Below are 25362 nucleotides of genomic sequence, written 5' to 3'. Positions count from 1 at the left end.
AGCTACAGCAAACAGTGAGTCTTTCTTTTACAAAATGAAATATAATTACAAAATTGAATGAAAATAGGTTACTAAAACTAATATATATTTACATTAATTCTATTTTTGTTCTTTCTGTGCAAAATGTCTTAATATTGACACAGTACAATATTTAAACATCACCAAAGTTTCCCTTTACATTTTGCATATCTATATCGACATCTCCTAAAAGTCTACAGTATCGAATACTTCAATATGTCCTGTAATGTTACAACGTGCCTCTTTGAGAGGCATGGACATGTGATGACAAGTCCACTGATGAGACATTTGACAATGGGTGGCATCTTAGTCAACTGCAGTGATGGTCTGCATCGGCTAGAAACTGTGGCACTGGGCAGCTGTCACCCTGAAACTGGGTTGCTGTGTTCACCTACTTGATCCTCCATTTTCAGCACAGTACACTGATATTGCATATAACTGTGGAGTGGAATGACTTGGTGATCTCACTGGAAACTTGTGGGAGGACTGTGAGCTTCCTACACCCCTGTGTTGATGGATGCAGTTGGACACAGTACACTTCATATTGTATCTGACCTGGAGAGTCTCTGTGGCTGCAACAGATCAATATGAGCCTCTGTCAAAACCAGTTGCAGACTTAAATGTTGCAAACTCCTGGCCTGGTGCATCTGCAGATGATAACTAAGTGTCAGCCCTGTTGATTTCTAGTGAAGGTGGTGGCTCAGCGTGATTCTTAAAGTATGCTGCTCCATCATGTTGGTCCACCATCTCCGGAAGGATTGAGTCTGTCGTGGCCCCTTAAGAGGCTGTGTTAGTTGCAGATGCTGTCATTGTTGTCAAGGTTGATGTTGTTCAAGCGAGTTGAGCATTTTGGTACAGAGGGCCTAAAGGAGACTGTATAATGTTTGTTCCTTTGTTTGCTTAGCACATATTTTCTGTCAAATAACAAGTATTTACTGGGAGAAAGTAGTGAGCCATGGTGTGACTCAATCATTCAAAGAAGTTATGGTCCTCCTTGAAAATGTCCTCCACAGATGGGTAAGAAATGTTGGGTTTTAATCGAAAATCCACCTGACCATGGCATAATAGTCCAGAACATTTTATTTATTGAATCGGTCTGTTATTCTTGTCCTATCTGGTAAGTCTCCCATGACTCGGGTTTCTGGGTGACTTTTCTGAACTCTCCTCATTTCCTAAGCCTCACCAGTCCTTTTCCTTCACCTCTCTTCCCCAAGTTCAAGGTTTGCAAATGTCAATACCTTTAAATGTGTGTTCTCCTGCCACTGCTTGGTGAGTAGATTTTTTATCTACCCAGTTACAGAAATGGGATTATCATCTATATTTATGAGTTGCTTCTTTCAACTGGTATAGAAGGTTATTTGATTAAACAATAGAAACTCCAGGTAGGAATGTCAACAATTTAAGAAAAGATAGATTGATACTTACTGTAAACAAAACACGTCAGTTACAGACAGGCACAATTAAGACAGTCACTTGTCGCTTTCAGCCACAGCCTTCATCAGTAAACACACACACACACACACACACACACACACACACACACAAACACAAAAAGCAAGCACATACACAGATTGCCAACTCCATCATCCCTGGCCAAAATGCAACATCTCATGGCATGCGAGCACCAATTTGTAGGGGGTGGGGAAGGAGGAGAGGAAGGGGGAAGGGAAGGGATAGTAGTGTGTGGGTGAGGAGAGAAATAATTGCTGTCTCTGCTGTCAGGTGGAATGTGCAGGGACTTGACTCCAACAGGTGCAGTGTCAGAGGTTGTGGGGCAGGTAGGTGGGGGCAAAAAAGGAACAAAAAATGAGAGGAGCAGGGAAAGATGGGGGGATACATTGGCAGAGGGCTGCAAATAAACAGGATGGGTGATGAGAACTGGGAGGAGATTATATGACATAGGGGGTGGAGCCTGTTGGGTGGAGGGTGTGGGACAGTTTCTCGTCATAGCTTGAGCCCAGGATAATTACAGGAGCAGATAATGTGATGTAAGGATAATTCCCATCTGTCCAGTACAGAAAAGCTGGTGGTGGAGGGAAGAATCCAGATGACTCAGGTAGTGAAGCAGCCATAGAAATCAAGTGTGTTGTATTCAGCTGCATGTTGTGCTACAGGGTGTTCTAGTTAGCTCTTGGCAACAGTTTGGCAGAGGTCGTTCATCCTGGTGGATAGCTAGTTGGTAGTCATATCAATATAAAAAGCCGTGCAATGATTGCTTCAGAGCTGGAAAATGACATGGCTGCTTTCACAGGTATCCTGGCCCCTGATGAGGTAGGATAAATCTCTAACAGGAAGTGCTGGGTGGGTGGATTGGGCAGGTTTTGCACCTGGGTTCTCCACAGGAATATGATTCTTGTGGCAAGGGGTTGGAATAGGGAGTGGCATAGAGGTGGATTAGGACACTGTGAAGGTTGGGTAAGCGATGGAACACTAGGGGGGGGGTGGGAAGTATCACGGTAGGATGTCTCTCATTTCAGAGCACGATGATAGGTAATCAAAGCCCTGGTGAGGGATGTGGTTCAGTTGTTCCAGTCTGAGGTGGTTCTGGGTGACAAAGGGGACACTCATTTGTGGCTGGTGGGATAATTCGGGTTGTGAGGTTATTTGATTAGATGTAAATTCACAACAGGAGACATCCATTTCAATAATATAATAGAAATAAATTGGAAAATGTGAAACTGACCTAGTTGACTATTCTAAACACCATTGTAGCAAGTTGAAGCATTCAGTTCTGTGCAGGAGCGTGTGGAGGAACTGTGGTCAAAAATTAAAAGAATAGTTGACCAAGCATTGGATGTATATGTAGCTAGTAGAACAATTCATGAAAGCAGTTACTGTCTATGGTATACAGTCTCTGTAGAAACACTTCTAAAGATACAGTGGTTACTGCACAATAGATGTAAAACAAAGCATGGGGTTGTAGGCAGAGGAATGCTAAATTAAACACATTTGTAATGTTCAGACACTCACGGATGACACTAGAACTGAAACTGGTGGTACAAAAACAAAAACAGAAATGATGAACTCAATTTTCAAATGTTTCTATACAAACAGAAAATCCAAGAAGACCACCACCCTTTTTTAATTATTGCACCACTGCAAAGATATCTTATAAAGATATTAATTTTAATGGCATTGAAAAGCAATTGGTAAAACTAAAATTGAATGAAACTGTGTGTTTAGCTTGACTCCCCATCACACACAATACAGAATTTGTGGCTGAGTCACCTCTCTATTAACGATAATATACCATAGAGCCGTCAAACAAAAAACTGTATCAGTTGGTTGGAAAAAAGCCCAAGTCACACACAAGAAGGCTAATAAATGTAAGCCACCAAACTATCATCTTATATCTTTGACATCTGTGTGTTGTAGAATCTTAAAAAATATTCTGAGCTCAAAGAGACTGAGTTACATTAAACAGAATGTCCTCCTCCATACCAAACAGTATGGGTTCTGTAACATCAGTCTCACAAATCCAACTCTCACTTGTCTAACATGACATCATGTAAGCCATGGATCAAGGCAGTTAGTGGATGCAACAATTCTTGACTTCTGAAATGCATTCCGCAGGAGTGTGTGTTGGGACTCCAGCTGTTCATGTATATTAAGACCTAGTAGATGGTATTAGCAGTTAACTTCAGACTTTTTACAGATGATTTGTTGTCTGTAGTGAAATACTGTCTGAAAAAAGTCGCACAAATATTCAGTCCCTTCGTGATCAGGATTCAAAGAGGTGCAAATATAGGCAGCTCACTTTAAAGGTTCAGCAATATAAAATTGAGCCCTTTACAAAAGGAAAATAAAACCTGTATTGTTGTATTACTACAATGTCAATGTGTCACAGCTGGAAGAAGTCAACTCATACAAATCTGGGTATAGCACAAAATTTCTAAAATTTTAGGTCCTGGAATGCACCACTCCAACCAAACCATCACACCCCCTCTCCCCATTCTGCTCCTCCTTCCCCCCCTCCAAGCCACAAAAATCACAAGTTTTGATTTTTGAAAACTTGTGACAAAAAGTACAATGAGAAATCATTGTTTGAAAATACTGTTATGAAATTTAGGTTTTTAAAACATAAGTTTTTGTAATCAAAACAATAAAGCCATAAACTTTAATATAAACAGAAGCTGCTACCATTATTCCCCATAGCAGTGTCACTTTGCTCCCTAGTTCTGCTCCATACATAGTGGCATAAGTCAGTAGTCTTCTGATTGTGACACCATATTTCCCATTGTTGCCAGCTGCAACATTCAAACAGGTGTACTGCAGCTGTCCAATATTAATTAAAACTGCATTAAAATTGGACACTTCATTTGGGAGATATGTTGGTACAGACAGACATGTACAGACAAACTTAATGGTATATACCTGTATAACATACGTCCGTTTTGCATTTCGAGATAAAGATAGCCCTAGCACATAGCTCCGCTGTACTGTATAGGTAATCCAAGATATGTTGAGTGTTGACCTATGTTCTAACAGGGGATGCAGGGCAAGAAGAGACGAAAATGTCGTGAGCACCATGGGCAAAGGGATATGGCAGAATGAAGCTTACATATTGGCTCAACCATGTGTATGCCGTATGCACAGTTGATCAGCAGCTATGGCATAAATTACAACATGGAAGAAGCATGCACATTATACAGATGCTCATGTTCAAACACTCCTCATGTTATTTATTTCTCATTGACACATGTAACATGAGACATCACCATGCTGCTAGATTGCTGAAGTTGCTGGCAGTCATAAACAAAAGGTGATATGCGATATGTACCAATCACAACTTTGTAGTAGAGCTCAACTTATCCGGGGTTCACTGCCCCCCCCCCTCCCCCCTCCCCCACACACAAAGTGTCTTGCCCCATAGCTCCACCCATCACATCACGTTTGTCACCCATTCACTGGTGCTGACACAGTGGAAAATTATGGTTATATTGTGATTGAATACTATACATGTTTACTGTTTTAAAACTCTTGTTCCAACTTATTCCACTGAGTTGAAAACAAAAATTTGCTGGTAGGTGCTAGAATGGCATTCCGGCACTTTCTGGCTTAAAGTGAGCCATGCCTGGGTGTAACAGTTTATAGGGATATGAAATGGAATGATCACATGAACTCTGTTGCAGGTAAAGCAGGTTACACTTTTATCTTGAAAATTACTTACATTCCATCAACAACTTTGCATTGTTGTGATACTTTAAGTTGTGCATGTAAAAATAACCAAGTTTATCAGGATTCACATTCTACATTAGATGAGAGATCCACCCCACAATTGACTGTACAGTGTGTTGGTAGATGAAAGGAAACACTGTACTTGTCTAGTAGAATACTCTCTTGTTTAAGGCACATTTTTACCAATGAATTTTTCACTTAAGAGTCAATTTTATTTGATCATTTGAATGTACTAAACTCATTTGCTGTAGGTGGGAGCAGTGGTTCAGCAATGTCAGGGGCTCTGAAGGCTGCTGCTTCATTAAAGGAAGGCCAGCGGTGTGTGGTACTACTTCCTGATGGGCTACGAAATTATATGACAAAGTTTGTTAATGACCAGTGGATGCAGGCAAGAGAATTTTTTGAAGATGATGGCTCCAGTCAACATTGGTAAGCAGTTGTAATAGTTCCATCTGTGTAAATATTTTGTGTATTTACATATTGTGCAAATTACATAAAGGTGTATTAGAGGCTAGACCAAACTGATTAAATATCTGCAATGAATTTGACTTGACAAATTTTTCAAAAACTAGGTAGCAAACTGTTTTCTATACCATTTAGTTTTTATGCATTTTAAGTGTGATATGAATTGTAAGTGTGATGGATTATCTTTTATGGAATATTTTGATTTGGTTACTTCTTCCTTGTGTTATTGCAAATATTGTGTGTGACCATTGTTGTAACAAAGTTTAATATAATTAATTACCAGCAATTTGTCATGTATGATGTTTCCTTGTGATATGGATATATTGACCAAGATTACCCTCCTTAAATATGACATTATGAGGATGAAAAAGAATATATATTGATACTTGCTGTGGAATTTTTTATTTTTATTTATTTTTTGTTATTGGGTTTTGACAACATACATAGACACATTATTGATGGACTACTGTCCAGGTCTCATAAAAATTGGCATTTATCTTGCATCTGCAAATAATGTAAATTGTCTGCTTCTATAGGTGGACTCAAAAAGGAGAGGTAAAGTACAGAAATTATATGTAAAAAGATTATATTTTTTATTTTTGTATGTTCAGAATGTACTTTGTCATTTTTCCACATCTAATTATGTGTCTATACATGTTGTGAGACTGGATGTGAACTCAGTCACTACATTGCTTCTTTGGGACATGACCATTCTGTGCCGGTCATACTATCTACCTCTAGTTCTTCCTGTCTCTTGCCATTTCCTTCCATTCAGCGGCACCTATCACTCGGTTTCATCTTGCCTCTACTTCTTGGTCATCCATCTTTCTGGCATATATTTGAGGGGCTGTTCTGTCAAAGTTGATTCTGACAACATGGCTTGTCCATTGCAAGCCGCTCTTTTTGCGGATGTTTGCTTCCAAGAATTGGTAGGCTAGTTTAGCTATTTCATTGTAGGATCTCCAAATCCATCTTTGTGTCGCCTGCTCAAATGCTGGCCAAAAAATTTTTCTGCACACTTTGTTTTCAGATACTGAGGGTCAGTGCCCTTCTCTTTTGTTCATGCTCCATGATTTTACTCCATATAGCAGTACTGGTCTGGTGATTGTGTTGTAGAGTTTCTGCTTAGTTTTGCTTGTCAGGAGCAAAAAGTAAACTTTGTTTGCATTACATAGTATAATTTGGCATTTGACATCTGTTGGACTATTTATATTTACACCAAGGTATTTGAAGTTCAGTGTGTTCTTCAGAGTGTAGTTTTCTGTATGAAGATCATTATGTTGTTTTGTACCCATTTTTTCCCTTTGTCTGGTTATGTATTTCGTCATTTATTCACTAATTTTTATATACCAACTAACATAGTGGTTTCATTTAGTTTCTTGAACAGCACTTCAATTTCACCATTGTTTTTCCATATTAAAAACTCTCATCTGCATTGCCCAGTATATGTGGTTGGTTATTGTGATGTTGCTTGCTTGATTTCTCTTACTGCTTTCTCCATGATGAGACTGAAGATAAGTGAGGATAGTGCATTACCTTGCTCCAGTCTAGTTTTGTTCTCAAGACAGTCCGATAATGAGCCACAGTTATCATCCTGCTTACAGCCTTCGTGGTATGAACAACTCGATCAAAATAATCTCACAAATTCTCAGTTGGGCTTAAATCAAGGGAGCCTGGTGCTCTTTGAACCATGCTTGTGCACTGCGAGCTGTGTGACACATTGCATTCATTGACCTGCTGGTGGATGCTATTGAACTGAGGAAAAACCAAGTTGCATGTAGGGGTGAGCATGATTCCGAAGGATAGATGCATACTTGTGTTGATCCATTGTGCCTTCCAGAATAATGGCATCATCCAAGAAGTGCCACAAAAACATTCCCCATGTCATAATGCTCTCTCCTCTGGCCTGGACCCTTATGATGACTGTTGCAGAGCCATATGTGCCAATGACCATGGGTACAGTGGAGCATAACATGTAATTCATCTGAAAAGTCCTCCTGTCACCACTCAATGGATGTCCAGTTGCGATATAGGCATGTAAATTCCTGCCATCATTGCCAAGTGTGGATGCACGAACCAGGCACCTGCTATTTTAGAATCAAAGTTAATTGATCTTGGAAATCTGCCTGACAGTTTGTGGGACAGAATCACCCCATCCCATATTTTTATTTAATTGGACAGATAAAAAATCTATTCACCAAGTGCGGTAGAACACACATAAAGGTCTGTTGTGATTGGAAGCTTTTGGGTAGATTTTCAGAAAGTTACCCAGAACCACAGGTCATGGGAGATGTACCGTGCGTTGTGAGAAGGAAAGACTGATTGTTGGGTTCTGCATTGGATGAGATTTGAAAACCTGAGAGCTTAAAGGTGGAAGACAGGGTAATATGCAAGACTGGGATAACTACTAAAACATTGTGCACAGGTTAATAAGAGCGAGAAGCTAAGTGCATTGTACGTAACAGAGGTGGGAGGGGGCAGTGAAAAATAGATGGCAAAGACAATGAAAGATTTAGAAAACTAAAACGCATTAAAGGAAAGAGTAGCTGCAGTGAAAAAAAGCTGAGACGAAGGAAATTAACACAATAAGGCCAGGTGAGTGGTGAGAACCAAGGACATGTTGCAGGGCTAGTTCCCATCTGCAGAGTTCTGAGAAACTTGTGACTGTGGGAAGAATCCAGATGGCACGTGTGGTGAAACAGGTGCCGAGGTCTCGAATATCATGTTGTAGAGCATGCTCTGCAACAGGATATTGCGAGTTGCCAGTATATACCCTATGCCTATGCCCATTCATCCCAACTGATGATTTGGTGGTAGTCATGCTGATGTAGAAGGCTGAACAATGTTTACATAATAGCTGGTGTATAACATGTGCCATTTAGCAGATGGCTCTCCCTTTGATAGTATATCTTTTGACAGTTACATGGCTATTATAGGTGGTGGTAGGACGGTGCATAGGACAAGTCTTGCAGTGGGGATGGTCACAGTGGTAGGAGACATAGGGTAGGCAGATGGATGCAGAAGGAGCATAGAGTCTGACAAAAATATTGCTGAGACTGGGAGGGCAACAGAAAGCTATTCTAGGTGTGGTGAACAAAATTTCAGACAGAACGGATCTCATTTCAGGGCGTGATTTTAGGAAGTCATGGCCCTGCCAGAGTAGCTGATGAACACATTCAAGACCAAGACGATACCGAGTCACCAGTGGTGTGCTCCAAAGCGGTTTTGTGGAGGGATCAGCAGTACCAGGGTTGGATGTGATGGCCCGGAAAATCTGCTTTTTAACGAGGCTTGTGGGGTGATTAGGTGCAATGAAGGCTTAGGTGAGAATGATGGTGTATTGCTGTAAGGAGTCGGCATTCGAAAAAATATATTTGCCTTGGATGCCGAGGCTGTATGGGAGGGAACGTTTGACATGGTAAGGATGGAATTATCAAAATGTAAGTACTGTTGTTCGTTGGTATGTTTAATGTGAACAGAAGTGTGTAGCTGGCCTTGGGGGAGGACGAGATCAATATGTTAGTGCATGCTGGCAAGTTTATCATCACATCGATGTGGTCTTGCATGGGCATAATACCTTTGCTGCTAGAAATATGCCCCATGTATTTAAAGCTGGAACCAAAAAGCTGCAATTTTCTAATGAAAATGTACGCCATATTCTGAGAGCCTTTTTGGAAAGAGATTCAAGGTTACTGGGGTGTTTGAAGTATGTGATACTGTCTGATAAGTAGTTAGAGCACTGTGGAATACTGTGAGCCAGTTACTCTTGTATTCCTGTAGTATGACTGTCCTAAATGGTAAGCAATTATACTGAACCATGATGAATAGTGTATTTAAAACCAGTAACTGCTTTGTTCCTTCATCTAGTTTGGAGTTGTAGATACACATGTTTCAAATCAATTTTTGAATAATATTGTGCATTGTTGAGTAAATTTGTTAACTAAGCCTCTGGACTTGGTATAAGATAGAAATCAATATTTGACTGAACATTGGAGTTATTTTAAAAATGCCACAAGTACATATGAGCCTATTAGATTGTTTAATGACAACCATTGGCACCGTTCATTTACTGGTTGATACAGGGGACACCACTTCTAGTTCCTGAAACCATGTGGGCCCAATGTGAACAGTGTCATTAACAGCAAATGGTAGAAGGTGAGCTCTGCAAAATTTTGGCATTGTCAGTGGCTTCATAGATATAAGGTGAGCAGTAAAGTTGTTTGCATAACCAAGTGATTCTTCTAAAATCTTGTTGGTAGACCAGAAAGAATAAAGGTCAATAAATGACACTGCTTTGGACACTTAGTTTACATAGTCCATTATTTTGGAACCAAATGCTGTGTAGCTGTCTAAGCGAAAAGTGTTGACAGTGTTAGGTGCCTCTGCAACTAAGAATGTTAGTATGAATTCTTTCATCATTTTTGTACTTAGATGTAAGTTGTAATTTACCAAGCAGAGGAACTATTTTTAACAAGTAGCTGAACCCTTTGCGGGACAGGTGAGCCAAGCCGCTGATACATGTCTTACTTCATTTATTATTAAAAAAAAGGTTTAGTCAGTGCTGAGATAGAGTAATTATGATTGATGTGCTTGAGAACACCACTAAGGCTACGATCAGATGTGGCTAATGTTGTAGCCCTGACTTTCCTGTTGGGGTAGGCACACAACCACATCTTTAATCAATAATGTTGTATAGTTGCTACATGGTGTATCTGGTGGCTGTAGTATTCGGTTATCAGAGCACACAGATCAGAGAAAGATAAATCACTGTAGTGTGTGAGTGATCAATATTCCTGTACCATTTTGTACAGACAACTGCTAGAAGATAGGAGTAAATCATTTTCCTGCTTATCTTGAATGCTTTAAGCAATACAGTGTTGATCAAAATGTTAGAGCTATACTTCCCTGCTCACTGAAGTCTCAGGGGAGTGGCCATAGCCTTAACCATTGACTGGTGATGTAGCTGCTGCTGACACATGAGCTGCAGGATAGCAACATACTTTTTGTGCTGTTGCTTCTGTTGCAGTTTTAGTTGTTCTGTTGCTGTTGCTGCTACGGCAGTGACAGTTGTTGTTTACAAAGTTCAAGAAACTTCGGATCTGTAGTACTAGCACTGAATGTGATTGTGTCACTAACGCAACGAAAAAGCGAGCCAAGTTTATAAGAACACAAATCATCAAGACTGGTAATGCTTTACAGAAGCTCAGAATTTAATGTGGACTGAAATGTGAGATACTTTTACTAGTTTTCATAATGAAAGACTTTGGCAGAAAATCTAAAGAGATTCTTTTCATATGCAAAGTACACCAGCAGCCAAGACACAATCACTATCTTCACTGTACAATAGCTACAGTGATGTGATGTATGACAGTGCTACTAAAGCAGAGTTACTAAATGCGGTTACGCAAAATTCCTTCACCAAAGTTGGAGTAATAAGTCATTAAAACAAGCTGTTTTTTCTTGTGGCGAGATCCTTTCACAAAATTTCAATCAACAACTCCTCCCCCCCCCCTCCCCGCCCCCCCCCCCCCCCACACCCCGGAATGCAAAAATATTTTGTTTTTGTTGATAACCACCTAAATATGTTCATCATAATAAAGTAAGAGAAATCAGAGCTCACATGGAAAGATTGAGGTGCTCATTTTTCCCAAACTCTGTTCAGGAATGAAATGGCAGAGGAAATAGTCTGATGGTGGTTCGCTGAACCCTCTGTTAAGCACTTAAGTGTGAATTGAATAGAAATCATGTAGATGTAAAGGTAGATGTAAATGCATGGTAGGTGAAGTCCTCTCCTCCACTTTTCATTCTGGTCCTGGTAAACATAGCCAGAGTTGTTATTAGCTGCACACTGTATATATATTAATGGCAAAAACCTGACAGTCTAAAAACAAAGCTGTGTCTTTGTAGGCATAGCTAGAGGTCTGCGCGGATAAGAAAAGTGCAGTCCGCATCCGCACCGCATCCACAAGGTCCTAATCTGCAACTGCATCCGCAGCAATTAATCCGAATCTGCAAGTTCCTTATCCGCATCTCCATATATTTAAGTTTTGAATGAGTAATTTATAGTAACAGACAGTAGTACTTAGAATTATGCTATGTAATGACACGGTTACTGTTAGGGTGCCATTTCTGTGACAACTTAAGTACTTTTGACTTCTTAAATCACAGGAAATGCTCTATACCTATTCTAAAGCAGACCATTCCAAACAGGAAAGCATTGGCACTCCAGAGCACACACAGTAGCGGCTCGGATCTCGTGAGATTGGAAACGCTATTTAAAAAAATAAAATTTGGTGTAATGGTACTAAATGATGAAATTACAAGTATAGAAACAATTATATTTCGCTGCTCTTGTGCCAAGGCAGCTGAAAATGGCAGTGCTTTTAAACTGTTCCTAGCACATTGCATCATTTACCGACAGCTTTTTGTACTCGCTGCTTGGATGTGTCAAATTTTGAAGCCATTCATGTCAGCTGATGATTATATTATAGCTTACGCATTCTGTCTTCGTCATTTCCAGGTGAAAATTTTACAGTATTAGGCCTACACTGCAAAATGCTGGCACACCTGTGAAAAAGTTAAACTGCCATCAATAATTGACATTGTCTGGAAGAAATAACTCAGCTTCCGAAGAGTGACAACCAAATCAGTGGTTATAAAAATTAGGAGTTCCTTTAGCTTTAGCTAAAAATACGATTGGAATCTCGAACCTCACCTTTTGGCTGATTTATCAAATTAAGACCTAGCGATAAATGAAATGTCTGTTTCATTCTCAACTAAACAAAGTTTTTCACACTTTAAAACATCCTCAACATTGGTCTAAATTACTAAGGCAAAATTTGCAGTAGACTTCGCAGTTAATACTGTCAATGTTAAAAAAATATTTTTTTTTTTTTTCAGAGTTTAATGGAACTGCAAACGATTTCAAGATGTGTATATAAAAACCACTGTCCCATAACTTACTCACAGGCTTCAGATTAAATATTTTCATCTTCTGCTTGCTTCTGATTCAAATTCTGTAAAAGAAAGAATCAGATGAAAAAAAATTGTAACCAATTCAGAGAAGCCCAAAAAATATAGTGAAGTAAGAGAAGCTGTACAAGTACCTTTTTACTTTGGAAGATCACTATGCTGGAACATGATGTCATCAATCGTCTGTGGCTTCAAAGACGTGCGTCGGTCCTGCATTATTTGTCCCGCAGTAGAGAAGCTCCTCTCAGATGGCGCGCTGGACTCTGGAATGCAGTGCATGAAGTATGCGAGTTTGGAAAGACGCGGATAGACGTTCCGACGTCCATGCCACCAAGCTGTCAGGTCGATGCCTTCTGAGAATTGGACTTTATCATTCATATATCTGAGAATTTCATCTCACGCAAAGTCAAGATCTCTTGTCGATTCATCTTCTGAGGAATCTTCAAATTAATTAAAAAGTATGTCAGACTTCTGTTTTTTTGCAGAAATTCCAGATTTTGTTTCCTCCTCATCTTTTAATCGTGGCGCAACATAATATTTCGCTTCCTTTACAACTTCATCTTTTTCAGCTCTGCTAAGAAATTTTAGGTTTTTATATTTTGGATTCAAAAAGTTGCAAGTTTATGGGTTACTGTTATGTCCCATTTGCTGATTAAAATAGATTTGGCTGTACTCTTTAAATCTATCAGAAATGGGCTATCGCCATCATTTTTTTCAAGGAAGGAGGGAAGTTTTGAGTTCCACAACACACACAAATAAAGCGTAGGGTTTTGGAGGCTTTGAGATCACAAGAAGCTATTTTAAATGGTGTCAGAAAGGTTATTATATCTTCCAACATCCTCTTGTCTATAGAATCAATCAAATTATCTTGATTTTTCTCTGACAAAATTGACGGAACTTCAAACGATTGTGAATTTAAGATTCAAATATATCCAATTTACTGTTCCATCATGTGACTATATCTCCTTTCAATGACTCCTGAAGGCGATTCTGAAGACCAGATCTTTTAAGGAAAGTTGTAATAGCTCGACAGGAATTTATTAGTCGGTGCACGTCACTCTTCTCATCATTCGTGTCTCGTCGAGTCGCGTGCACCAGCACACCATTAAAGAATGTGTGCTGAGCACGTGAGCCTCTTGTATTGGGGAAGTGCTGCCACAATATTTGGACCTCTATCCGTAACGAACACGATGTTATTCACAGCACTGAATAAATCGAATGACCATAGTATCTTAATTAATTCCAGTTTAATGTTTTCTCCTGTATCTTTTTTTTTTTTAATCTCACTCTCAAAATTTCTGGTGCACAACACTCGATCCTCAAGTTTCACTTCTTCATAATTAACATAATGTGCAGTCACTCCCATATAGTTTATTTTACGGTACGAATCAGTCCATAAATCGACAGTTAGTGCTCCACCTATATCTCTGAATATATTCTTCTCTTTTGCGGAGACAGTTTCATGCAGATGATCTGCCATTTCCTTCAAATTTCTGGATATGGTGATTGGATGATGTAGCAGTTCCTTAGCACTCAGTGCACCGTACTTGGCCCCCACATCAATAAGAAACTGTGCCGTCTCAAGAAACCCAGATCCACACACAACTTCTAATGGTAAAATGTCTTTGCTGACAAGCTTGATAAGTTTTTCTGTCGCGGCTGTCTTCAAATTTGGAAGAACTTCAGGAACTTTCATGTCTTTCTTGGTATTTAAATAAGTAATTATGCTACTTTGAACAGCCTCACACGAATGTTTCAGCAACTTTGAAGTTCCAGTTTTGTGTCCACTGTAGGAATATACTTTTTTACATGCAAAACAAGCCACTATATCTTTTATTTTTTCGTTGCCATCAAATACGTATCCGAATTTTTTCCAGATTGGCGATTTCAGTTTGTTTTCCTTCACCAATGTAAAATCACCTTTTGTCACCTTACACAAAATTGTATCCATCGATATGGTGTTCATTTGAAGAAAGAGCTCTCACTGATATTTCCTACGATGCACGTTGTCACTCGGTCACTACAAAGCACTAACTGAAGGCAGCGGAAATTTGCAACGGGCACCCGTCTGGTAGACAATGAGCAGGTTTGCCACTCAGAGAGCACTTCACACGCCACACAAAAGACACGGTCGCGGAAACGGATTAGGCGCAGGGCTCTTGGGTACAGCTACGTCGGTCGTAGCCAGGAGCTGAGGACAACAGACATCCGCTCTACCCGGGCCCTGCAAGATTCCAAGAATGTCAACAGACTTGAAGTTTTCAACTAACATGGCAACATACGTACTGGGCAAATGCCTTGCTCATTATCCGCAGATGACCTGCGGATATCCACGCCGGTCACGATTTTATCTGCCAAGTAACAAATACGGCAGATATCCGTGGATATATCTGCATCCGCACAGACCTCTAGACATAGCTATATAACAACTGACTGTATCCTTCATACAACACAGAACAAGTGCTGATGTCTGCTGTCTCATGTTCCTTGTTGCTGGGTGCTCAACTGCATGAACTTCAGTGGATATTGATGAAACTCTTACCACTTTCTTGCTATTGTGTGGATTCTTCTTAGCAGGAAATGTCCAGTCAGGCTCTACTCTTTGTTGATGCTAAAGCTTTAGGGCTAAAGAATTTCATTTAATTCATACTCATAATATGGGTAATCTTATAACAAACATATGCTGCAATCACCTGGTTTATGTGAAGTGCTAAAAGGTGTTCCTTCACAATAATAATATGTTGGCTGGTGCTGGTATTCAGTGGTATGTGTGATCATCTTCTAACATATCCAGAGAATCTAAATGAGAGGAATGTTTTTGTATTTTTGTCAAGTATTGTTAAGAGTTTCCCTCTGATCTCTATGGAGAGCTGGTTCTTTAAAATTTTCAAGATGGTGCTCTGTGGAATCTCCTGTTCTCAGTATTTAACCTTATTCAAATGTTTTTCAGAATAGTGTTAGTGACTGCCGTGATGTAGATTAAATAGTTCTAGATTCAATATTTCCTTGCTTAATCTCTCCTGTATTCTCTTTGAACAGTATTTTTGTAGACAAGCTTTCTCAAACTCATATCTGTTGTTAACTACCTACAACTTCAGCAGGCTACAATGCAGCATCTCCTTGCATAAATCCACACAAAAATTTAATTTCGTGGCTGTCACTCAGCTTTGGGTAGGTATTCCATAAAATTCTTTTATGAACACAATTGGATGTACATCTTTCCTTTCTAATGTGAATATCGCAAAGTGCCGGTGCCTTAGCATGCTGTCTTCCGTTAAGTAAGTAGTTAGTTTAGGATCTTCAATCCCTCATATCAGTGACTGAAACAAAGTTGGCTCTGGACATGTATGTGGACTAATGAAGTTGTATCCATTCTGTTGTGACGTAAAAAATAAATGTAAATGCCGTGTGGGTAGGGCCTCCCATCAGGTAGACCATTCGCCTGGCACACGTCTTTTGAGTTGATGCCACTTCAGTGACTTGCGTGTTGATGAGGATGAAATGATGGTGATAAGGGCAACACAACACCCAGTCCCTGAGTGGAGAAAATCTCCGACCCAGCCAGGAATAGAAACCGGGTTGTTAGGTATGACATTCCGTTGTGCTGACGTTTCAACTACCAGGGGCGGACTGTTGTGTCATGACATTTTGTAGAACTAGGTTGCCATTCACTTTTCTGTTTACTCTTTAGTTCATCTAATTTACTTTGCATTGACTGGATGCCAATCTTCATTTGTCTCATGGAATTTAATATAGCTTTCACTTTATAAGCTATACTTGAACTCGTGTTTTTCAGTTTAGTTTCTATTGCATGTGCTATGTCATTTAGCTTGGCTTCAGTTTTACTGATCTTGGTATTGGGGTTGCTTTTGTATTCGTCAAATTTCTGATCTATAAATTCTTCTAGATTTGATCTGTTTCTGTTTTGTACTGCTTAAACGCCTTCTCAATAGCCTTTTCCAAATGTGTGTTTTGCACAATCTTCCATTCGGTAAATTTTGTGTCCACCACTACTTCCATATGTTTATTCTATTCTTGTGTCTATTTCTTGAACCTGCCTATCACCTCTGTAAAAATATTGTTCACTTTCTCTGATATGTCCTTTTTCTTATAAACTTATTTGGAAATACCTTTAATTTTGCTAATTTCTACCAAAATATATTTTATTTTGCTAACTTCTTCCAAAACTGAATTTATTTTTGCCACTTCAGTAGACACTAACTCAGTTGCTTTTTTTTAAAAAAGAAGATCATTGAGCTTTGCAGTACTGTCAGCTTGTGTAGCAGCCATTCATGAAATCCTTTTCTCAAAACTTAGAAAAACACAAATTCATTATTATAACTGCATCAAATAAATTATTCTGAAATTAAAAATTCCATACCGCTTTCCTTAATGGCTTCTTTCCTCAACCATTGATGCTCAGCAGTGCTCAATGCTTGTCTTTTGGTTGTTGTTAGCCATTACACTCAGAGCTCCTACTCACTGATATTTTTGTTCAATAGTCTACTGACAAAACTCTTTGGCATGCACTAATTAGTGGTATTAAATTTTTAATTTCTGTTTTGTGCATGTTCAGCTCTCCTAAAGTCTAAATCAGCACAAACTTCTTATACATGTTTTTCCAATGTCATCTAGTTAGTTTTAAGTCACGGTTGATATTTCCTTTATATTTTCCTCATGTTTATGTGGTCTTCACATACAGATTCAAAGATTTCAACAAAGTTGTTTTGTCCTGGAGCATGATGGCCAAATCTCATGTCCTTTGTTATTGGGGGCTCAAGATTCCTAGTCTTCATGAGCTTCAGTGTAAATTAATTAAAGTTTTACCTCTTGTCTTGTTGTTAGTCTCTTCTTAGCAGAAAACATCCAATCATGGTCTACTCTAGTTTCATGCTAAAGCCTTGGGAAAACAGAATTTCATTTAGTTTGTGATTCATAGCATTTTAATTAAATAATAAAATTATGATGCCATCACCTGATTGATTTGAAGTTTTAAAGATACTTCCTTACAATAATAATACAGTATGTAGCACTAGTACTCAACAATACGCCTGTCTGCTATTGCTAGCAGAATGAGAGAGAGTGAGCTGTTCATAAAGATTTTCATTTGTGTATAAAATAAGCTAAGTGGGAAATTCTTTAACATATAATCTTAATAATGTAGATGAAGGTTACTCCGCTCATGGCTTGGCATCACTGTATAGTTAAACAGTTTCACTTCTTACAGCTTGCCAGCTCACACCTGTGTTTGTGGCACCGCCCAGGTCTTGCCTTGTCCCTTGCAGCTGGCTGCAGTGGCACTCCTACAAGTGACTTGCAGCATCTCTGAGTCACTGCTACTATTGATACCTATTGTAGGTGGGCACATGGAACAATCCAAAGTGAAAGATTCATTCTAGATTTTCCTTGTATTTTGAAAAATAGTTGAAGGATTCACCACCTGTAATTTCTTTGGTCTTGCCTAACAAATGTGCTGTTTAAAGAATTACTGTGTGTTGCTTATTGATATGCTTTTGTATTGCAATTTTAAAATCGATGACAGAGATGAAGATGCTGAGTGAGTGCTTTTTGGAAGGAGTGGGATTAAGTCCCTGTACAGCTCTTTAAATTTAGTTTTCTGTGGCTTTGTTAAATCATTTGAGACAGTGCCAGGATGGTTACTGTTAAAAGGTTTAACCAATTTCTAGCACAATCCTTGTCCGTGACATGAATGGATTGATTGTTGTATACTGCCTAAATTACTGTGATACAGTACTATAATGACAATAACCAAGCTATTTTATTTTTGTGGATAGTGTTCCAGTTATTGTACACTCTGACTTGACACTGCTTATTATTATTAAAAGTTAATGACAGTAAAACAATTATTCTGCAAAGTTTTTTTTTCAGTGGTTAGGTATCTCACTCCATAGGTGATCTTGGTGTTTCAAATGGAAACTCCTTTCTTCAAAAAATTACTAATATTGTTACAAACCTGTAATAAGATAGCTTTCTCTCCTAAGTTAAGCACTCTTCAAGTAGCCAGAGACTCTTTAAGGTCTTGATATTTGTCTTGAAGTTCCTTGCAACCACTCCTTCAGTTAAAATGATCATAACATATGTTTAAAAATCCTGCAAATTCCAGACATCTTTCATTTTAATTGCCAGTTCCTCAAATTTTCTCACTTTCATTTTGTTCTCTCTTCCGTGTGTTGCAGTAAGAGCAGTATCAGTAACTTTACCAGTCTTGTTTTGTTACTGATAACCATATCTAGTTTAATATTGATGTGGAATGGATTCACAGCCATCATATAATCATTGAACATGGTTATTCCCACACATGACTGTAAGCAGAAATGGCCATGTTAAGTATAACTGGTTTGTTGAAATCATAGGTCTTATCAGTCAGCACTGGTCAGGCCTAATGCAGCAGATGTTGTTTGTATTCCCAAACAGAAGTAAGAGTATACTATGATATGCCCCTCCCCCATAGTACATTGTTATTATCCATGTGCTGAAGTATTAATTTTAATAACTGATTATAATTATACAGGTACACGGTATCTGAAAATGTTCAATTGATTTGCCTCCTGACTCCATGCGCTGCATCTGTCAGTCACTTTCATCTTCAGCATGTCATTCTTATAGTTGTTATGGTACAGCATTAAACCCTAATCTTTCTTACTTTCTTTCTGTGTAGCCATATAGAGATAAAGCTACTCCAAGATTCCCTTGTCACTGGAAAATAGGATTTTTGACAACAGGTACTGATATCACTAGAATTTTTATGTGTTTTATGACCATGGTCTTCAGTATGTACATATGTAAAATTAATATTCTTGAGTCCTGTCTGACCCACTCTGGTAGCCGTGAGTGTTAATACAATAGGTCAGGAAGTAGTGCTGGCCCTGGTTCGAGTATGTCCAGCAGGTTAATGAGAAGGACTGTTGTGTTGGTCAAGCTGGATGTGGTTATTAAGTGGTTTCCCACATCCAGCTAAGTAAATATTGGGCTGTTACTAAAGTGCTGCCTCAGTTACATGATTTTCAACATTGTGAAAATGTTCTCACCCTTTCTCAAGAATAATACTAGGTGCAGGCAGATGGGGTAGGTATACAAAATCCAACCAGGGGGGAGGGGGAACTTGGCCACCTTGTACCACTAACCATATCAAGAGCAGATCCAGAATAGCATGCCATCTCTGTGAAGGTAAGAGATTAAGAGATAAGCCCAAGGAAGAGAAAGAGATTCTTGTATTCTTTCTGATAGTCCTCTACAACTAAAACAGTTTCAGCATGGGTTATTTCCGATACCAATAATCTATGTGAGCTGTCAGTTATGGATAGATTTTTGTCATCTTGCAGTATGTTTGTTTGTACAGTAGACTGCAAATAACAGATGAACTGCAACCTATCAGATGAGAAGGAACAAATAATTTTAAGCCTATAAAAAAAGCTACAGAGTAATAATAGTCTGTGCACTACATAGTACAGTCATGTTTTCTGTGTTTTAGGTGGTGGAATCTAACTGTTTCTAGTCTTGGCCTGAAAGCACCTCTAACTGTACTACCTTCTGTAACTTGCCAAGAGGCAGTTGACATACTGAGGAAGGAAGGTTATGATCAGCTGCCAGTAGTGGATGAATCAGGGTGAGTCAAAAATAATGCTTCTTATATCACAGTCTCAGAGTTCTGACAATGCAGTGCTCCACTGAAGTAATGTTTAGAATTACTAAATTACATATTCTCAAAAAAAAAGTAGATCATTATTTCTTCCCTCTGAATTACATTAGTACTCAGGCTTAATTCTGTGGCACTTACAGACTATAGTTACAGAATGGCAAAATAAAACTTGGCTTAAAAGTGTCTTTGCCATTTTGTAACAATGTAATCTAAAAAGAAAAGAGGTCATGAATCAGTGTCAGTTGTTACTATTTCTAGCGTCTTTTATAAAGATTAACTCTCCTGTTCATTGAGTGGAGTAACTTTTCATGTCAGATGTATAAACATTTCCTGGGCCAGTTTTATTTTGGTACTTTAAAATCTACTCACCAAGCAGTGGCAGAACAAAAAAGTAAAAGGAGGTTATAATGAGGCAAGCTTTGAGAACCAGTAGCTCCTTCTTCTAGCAGAAAGGTTGAAAGGGAAGGAAGAGGGGTGAAGCAATAGGACTGGAGAGATATAAGAAAAGGGGTAGGTTTCGGGAAAGTCACCCAGAACTGCAGGTGTGGCAGACTTACCACACAGGATGAGAAGGAAAGACTGATTGCTGGGGAGTGCATTGGACGAGATTTGAGGATTTCAAATCTCGTCTGATGCAGTCCCCAACAATGGGTCTTTCCTTCTCATCCCATGTGGTAAGTCTGCCTCACCCGCAGTTCTGGGTGACTTTCCCGAAACCTACCCCTTTTCCTAGATGTCTCCAGTCCTTTTCCTTCACCCCTCTTCCTTCCCCTTCAACCCTTCTGCCTGAAGAAGGAGCCACTGACTACCAAAGCTTGCCTAATTATAACCTTCTTTTATTTGTGTGTTCTGCCACCATTTTTTGAGTAGATTTTTTATCTATCCAGTTAAATGCCTAAAACTCCTTACAGTTGTTGTAAATTGCATTTGCTATGTACTGTGAAATGCACCTATGATTACTTGCATTTAGCAATTTAGGACATTCTTTGTGTTATATTACATGCAAAGTTACAGACTTCATTATTTGACAAGTCACAAAGATACTCATTTGTGTGACTTTGTTCCTAATTTGTTAGAGTGTTGTAGGACCTTTGTTCTTCTACCCTGTTACCCGACTCTGCAACATATCTGTGTAATAGTGGTAGGGAGAAATTATCTTAGCAGTGTACTGCACCAGAAGCCAATTCACCAACTCACCAACATGGCCTCCTCAGCAGTAGTCAGCCTTTACAAAATTGGTGATGAGGGTTTACAAAAGTGTTTTATTGTACTGTTAGGTGCTGCATGTACTGTGCAAGTTATCGGTACAGTTGGACAGATGGGGTGTTAGTCAACTGCTGTGCATACACATAATGTAGTTCAGTATACTGTAATCACTAAATTGAATGGAAGGATTACATGTCTGCCACTGACCATTTAGTGTTATTGTGATAATTGAATACAGCCACAGAACATTGGAAGCCTACTAGCTGTATTAGATAGTATATTGCTCATACACTCCTGGAAATTGAAATAAGAACACCGTGAATTCATTGTCCCAGGAAGGGGAAACTTTATTGACACATTCCTGGGGTCAGATACATCACATGATCACACTGACAGAACCACAGCCACATAGACGCAGGCAACAGAGCATGCACAATGTCGGCAATAGTACAGTGTATATCCACCTTTCGCAGCAATGCAGGCTGCTATTCTCCCATGGAGACGATCGTGGAGATGCTGGATGTAGTCCTGTGGAACGCCTTACCATGCCATTTCCACCTGGCACCTCAGTTGGACCAGCGTTCATGCTGGACGTGCAGACCGCCTGAGACGACGCTTCATCCAGTCCCAAACATGCTCAATGGGGGACAGATCCGGAGATCTTGCTGGCCAGGGTAGTTGACTTACACCTTCTAGAGCACGTTGGGTGGCACGGGATACATGCGGATGTGCATTGTCCTGTTGGAACAGCAAGTTCCCTTGCCGGTCTAGGAATGGTAGAACGATGGGTTCGATGACGGTTTGGATGTACCGTGCACTATTCAGTGTCCTCTCGACGATCACCAGAGGTGTACGGCCAGTGTAGGATATTGCTCCCCACACCATGATACCGGGTGTTGGCCCTGTGTGCCTCGGTCGTATGCAGTCCTGATTGTGGCGCTCACCTGCACGGTGCCAAACACGCATACTACCATCATTGGCACCAAGGCAGAAGCGACTCTCATCGCTGAAGACGACACGTCTCCATTCGTCCCTCCATTCATGCCTGTCGCGACACCACTGGAGGCGGGCTGCACGATGTTGGGGCGTGAGCGGAAGACGGCCTAACGGTGTGCGGGACCGTAGCCCAGCTTCATGGAGACGGTTGCGAATGGTCCTCGCCGATACCCCAGGAGCAACAGTGTCCCTAATTTGCTGGGAAGTGGCGGTGAGGTCCCCTACGGCACTGTGTAGGATCCTACGGTCTTGGCGTGCATCCGTGCGTCGCTGCAGTCCGGTCCCAGGTCGACGGGCATGTGCACCTTCCGCCGACCACTGGCGACAACATCGATGTACTGTAGAGACCTCACGCCCCATGTGTTGAGCAATTCAGTGGTACATCCACCCGGCCTCCCGCTTGCCCACTATACGCCCTCGCTCAAAGTCCGTCAACTGCACATACGGTTCACGTCCACGCTGTTGTGGCATGCTACCAGTGTTAAAGACTACGATGGAGCTCCGTATGCCACGGCAAACTGGCTGACACTGACGGCGGCGGTGCACAAATGCTGCGCAGCTAGCGCCATTCGACGGCCAACACCGCGGTTCCTGGTGTGTCCGCTGTGCCGTGCGTGTGATCATTGCTTGTACAGCCCTCTCGCAGTGTCCGGACCAAGTATGGTGGGTCTGACACACCGGTGTTAATGTGTTCTTTTTTCCATTTCCAGGAGTGTATTTTTTTCATATGCATCTCCAACTGTTATTGACCCTTGACCACTAAAACCATAATTGCATTGGGACTGCATTGCAGTCAAAAGTTCTATGTTGGGTAACAGTTCACTTTTTACAATCAACTGCAAAAGGTAGGGATTTGTATTCAAATCCTGATCCAATACACAGCTTTAATTTATCACAATAATTTTCTAATCATATACTCTGCATAAAGCAATGCTACTCATTCTCAATTATGTACCAATTTGTTGAACAGTGTTCGGTCTCTTTGTGACAGCTGTTATCTGCAAATGCACCTTCAGCAGAATCGGGAGGACCATTGTTGTTTTAATTTTAATTTAACTAAATTTAATTAATCAAATTTTGTGGGTCCATGTGAAAAGCTGCTTGGTTGTGGAGCCACTGAATAATTCATAGAAAAGTAATAAGTAAACTTAAGTTGAGAAGACTGTAATATTAAAAAAGAACACCAAAAATGTTTACAATAAATGATATGTTAGCCGAGAGAAAATGAAATAATGGAGGAAGAAATAGGTGAAAGAGAGAACTTCAGAGCAAAAGTAAAATGTTTCAAGGGCTGCCAGGAGAAAACACGGAAAAAGGTACAGAATGGACTGAAGAAAGAAGAGAACAACATACGTAAAGAACAAAAGACTTCTGGAAAGGAAGAAAGGAGAAAGCAAAAGAAGACACATTATTTATTTCATGTTGTCCTTAATAGCCTAAATCAGTAAAAAATATTTTACAGTAGAGTGCTTAAAACTGTTGCAAGGAACTCCTACACAGAGTAAAATTAATGTTCCATGATGAAGCTTTTCAGTTTAGAACTGAAAATCTTGGATTTATCGCTTAAGTTTTTCAGTTCTGCTGGAAGCTCACTGAAGATGTAAGCTGCAGAATAATACACATACTTCTGTACAGTAGTTAAAGATGTGTTCATCATCATCATTAGTCATTTTACTTATTGTTGAATGTTGTGACCTCATTTCCTCATTCATTCTTATGTAGTTGAAACTTCAGACAGATGTCTCCATTCACAGTGATCTTTGGCCTTTCTTAATATGATGTGAAGTGGCAGGCTGGTAATCTTCTTTGCTTGATCCAACCATCTGTTTGTTGCTCTACCACGTGGTCTTCTGCCCTCAATTTTTCCATGCACAGTTGTCTTCTCTAAATTATCCCCTTTCCTTTTCAAGATGTGCCCAAGGAACTGAAGGTATCTTTGGCTGACACAAGAAGATAACCTTCTTGTGATTTTAAGTTCTTCTATTAATGAAACATTTGTTCTTTTTTGTGTCCATGGTACACATAACATCCTCTGCCAACACCACATCTCGAAGGCAACAATGTGGTTCTTATCACTACCTTTCATGGTCCAGGTCTCGCATCTATATAAGAATACAGGAAACACCAGTGATTCTACCAAGCGCATCTTTGTTGTCTTGACCATTGCGGCTTGGCCAAGAATGATTCATCATCTTATCTCTTTATCACACTTTCCTTTGCAGTTGATCAGAGAGCCTAGATATACATGGTCACTCACCATATCCAGATTCCTAAGCATCCTGTAAGTTGATTTTGATCAATTCCTTGGTGATTTATAACCATTAGGTTGGATTTTTTCATGTTTATCTCTAGACCAAGGTTTAGACTAATATCTTTCACTCTTCAGAACAGAACTGCTATGAGTGTAGGATCATCTGCAAAGCGTAAATTGTTGATTTTCCTGCTGCAAATTGAAATCCCACCATCCCAGCCATCCAGCGCTTTCCTGATTACACACTCTGCATAGATATTGTAGAGCCGAGGTGAAAGTATGCAATCTTGTCTGGCACATCGAAAAATCCCAAGTATTCACCATCTACTGTTATGGTTGCAGTACGGCTATTATAAAGACCTTTTAGTAAGGATACCAGGTGTTTTGGAACCCCAGACTCATTGAGCACATCCCACAACTTGTCCCACATGACACAATCAAAGGCCTTTTTATAATCTAGGAAGCAAATGTGGACAGGGACACAGAACTCATAACATTTTCCAATTATCTGCCTTAAATTCAAGATTGACTCTTGAGTACCTTTACCTGACATGAAATCCCATTGTTCTGCAGAAACCTGAGACTGCAGAAAAAGTTTTAGGCATTGGTTTATTAT

General features: G+C 39.8%; 1 protein-coding gene across 2 annotated transcripts in view; it reads left to right on the top strand.

Moving 5' to 3' along the window:
• Nucleotides 1–25362, top strand: part of LOC126330208 (cystathionine beta-synthase-like) — a 132940-nt gene that overhangs the window by 91642 nt on the left and 15936 nt on the right. For both annotated transcript variants that reach the window (XM_049996343.1, XM_049996351.1), the window contains exons 8-9: nucleotides 5448–5625; nucleotides 20126–20260. In XM_049996343.1, coding sequence (XP_049852300.1) covers nucleotides 5448–5625; nucleotides 20126–20260 — 313 coding nt within the window. The remainder of the gene's footprint in view (nucleotides 1–5447; nucleotides 5626–20125; nucleotides 20261–25362) is intronic.

This window comes from Schistocerca gregaria, chromosome 1 (assembly GCF_023897955.1).
Source record: "Schistocerca gregaria isolate iqSchGreg1 chromosome 1, iqSchGreg1.2, whole genome shotgun sequence".
Classification (NCBI taxonomy): Eukaryota; Metazoa; Arthropoda; class Insecta; order Orthoptera; family Acrididae; genus Schistocerca; species Schistocerca gregaria.
The sequence above is the reverse complement of the archived record's forward strand: the minus strand, read 5'-3'. Positions and strand labels throughout refer to the sequence as shown.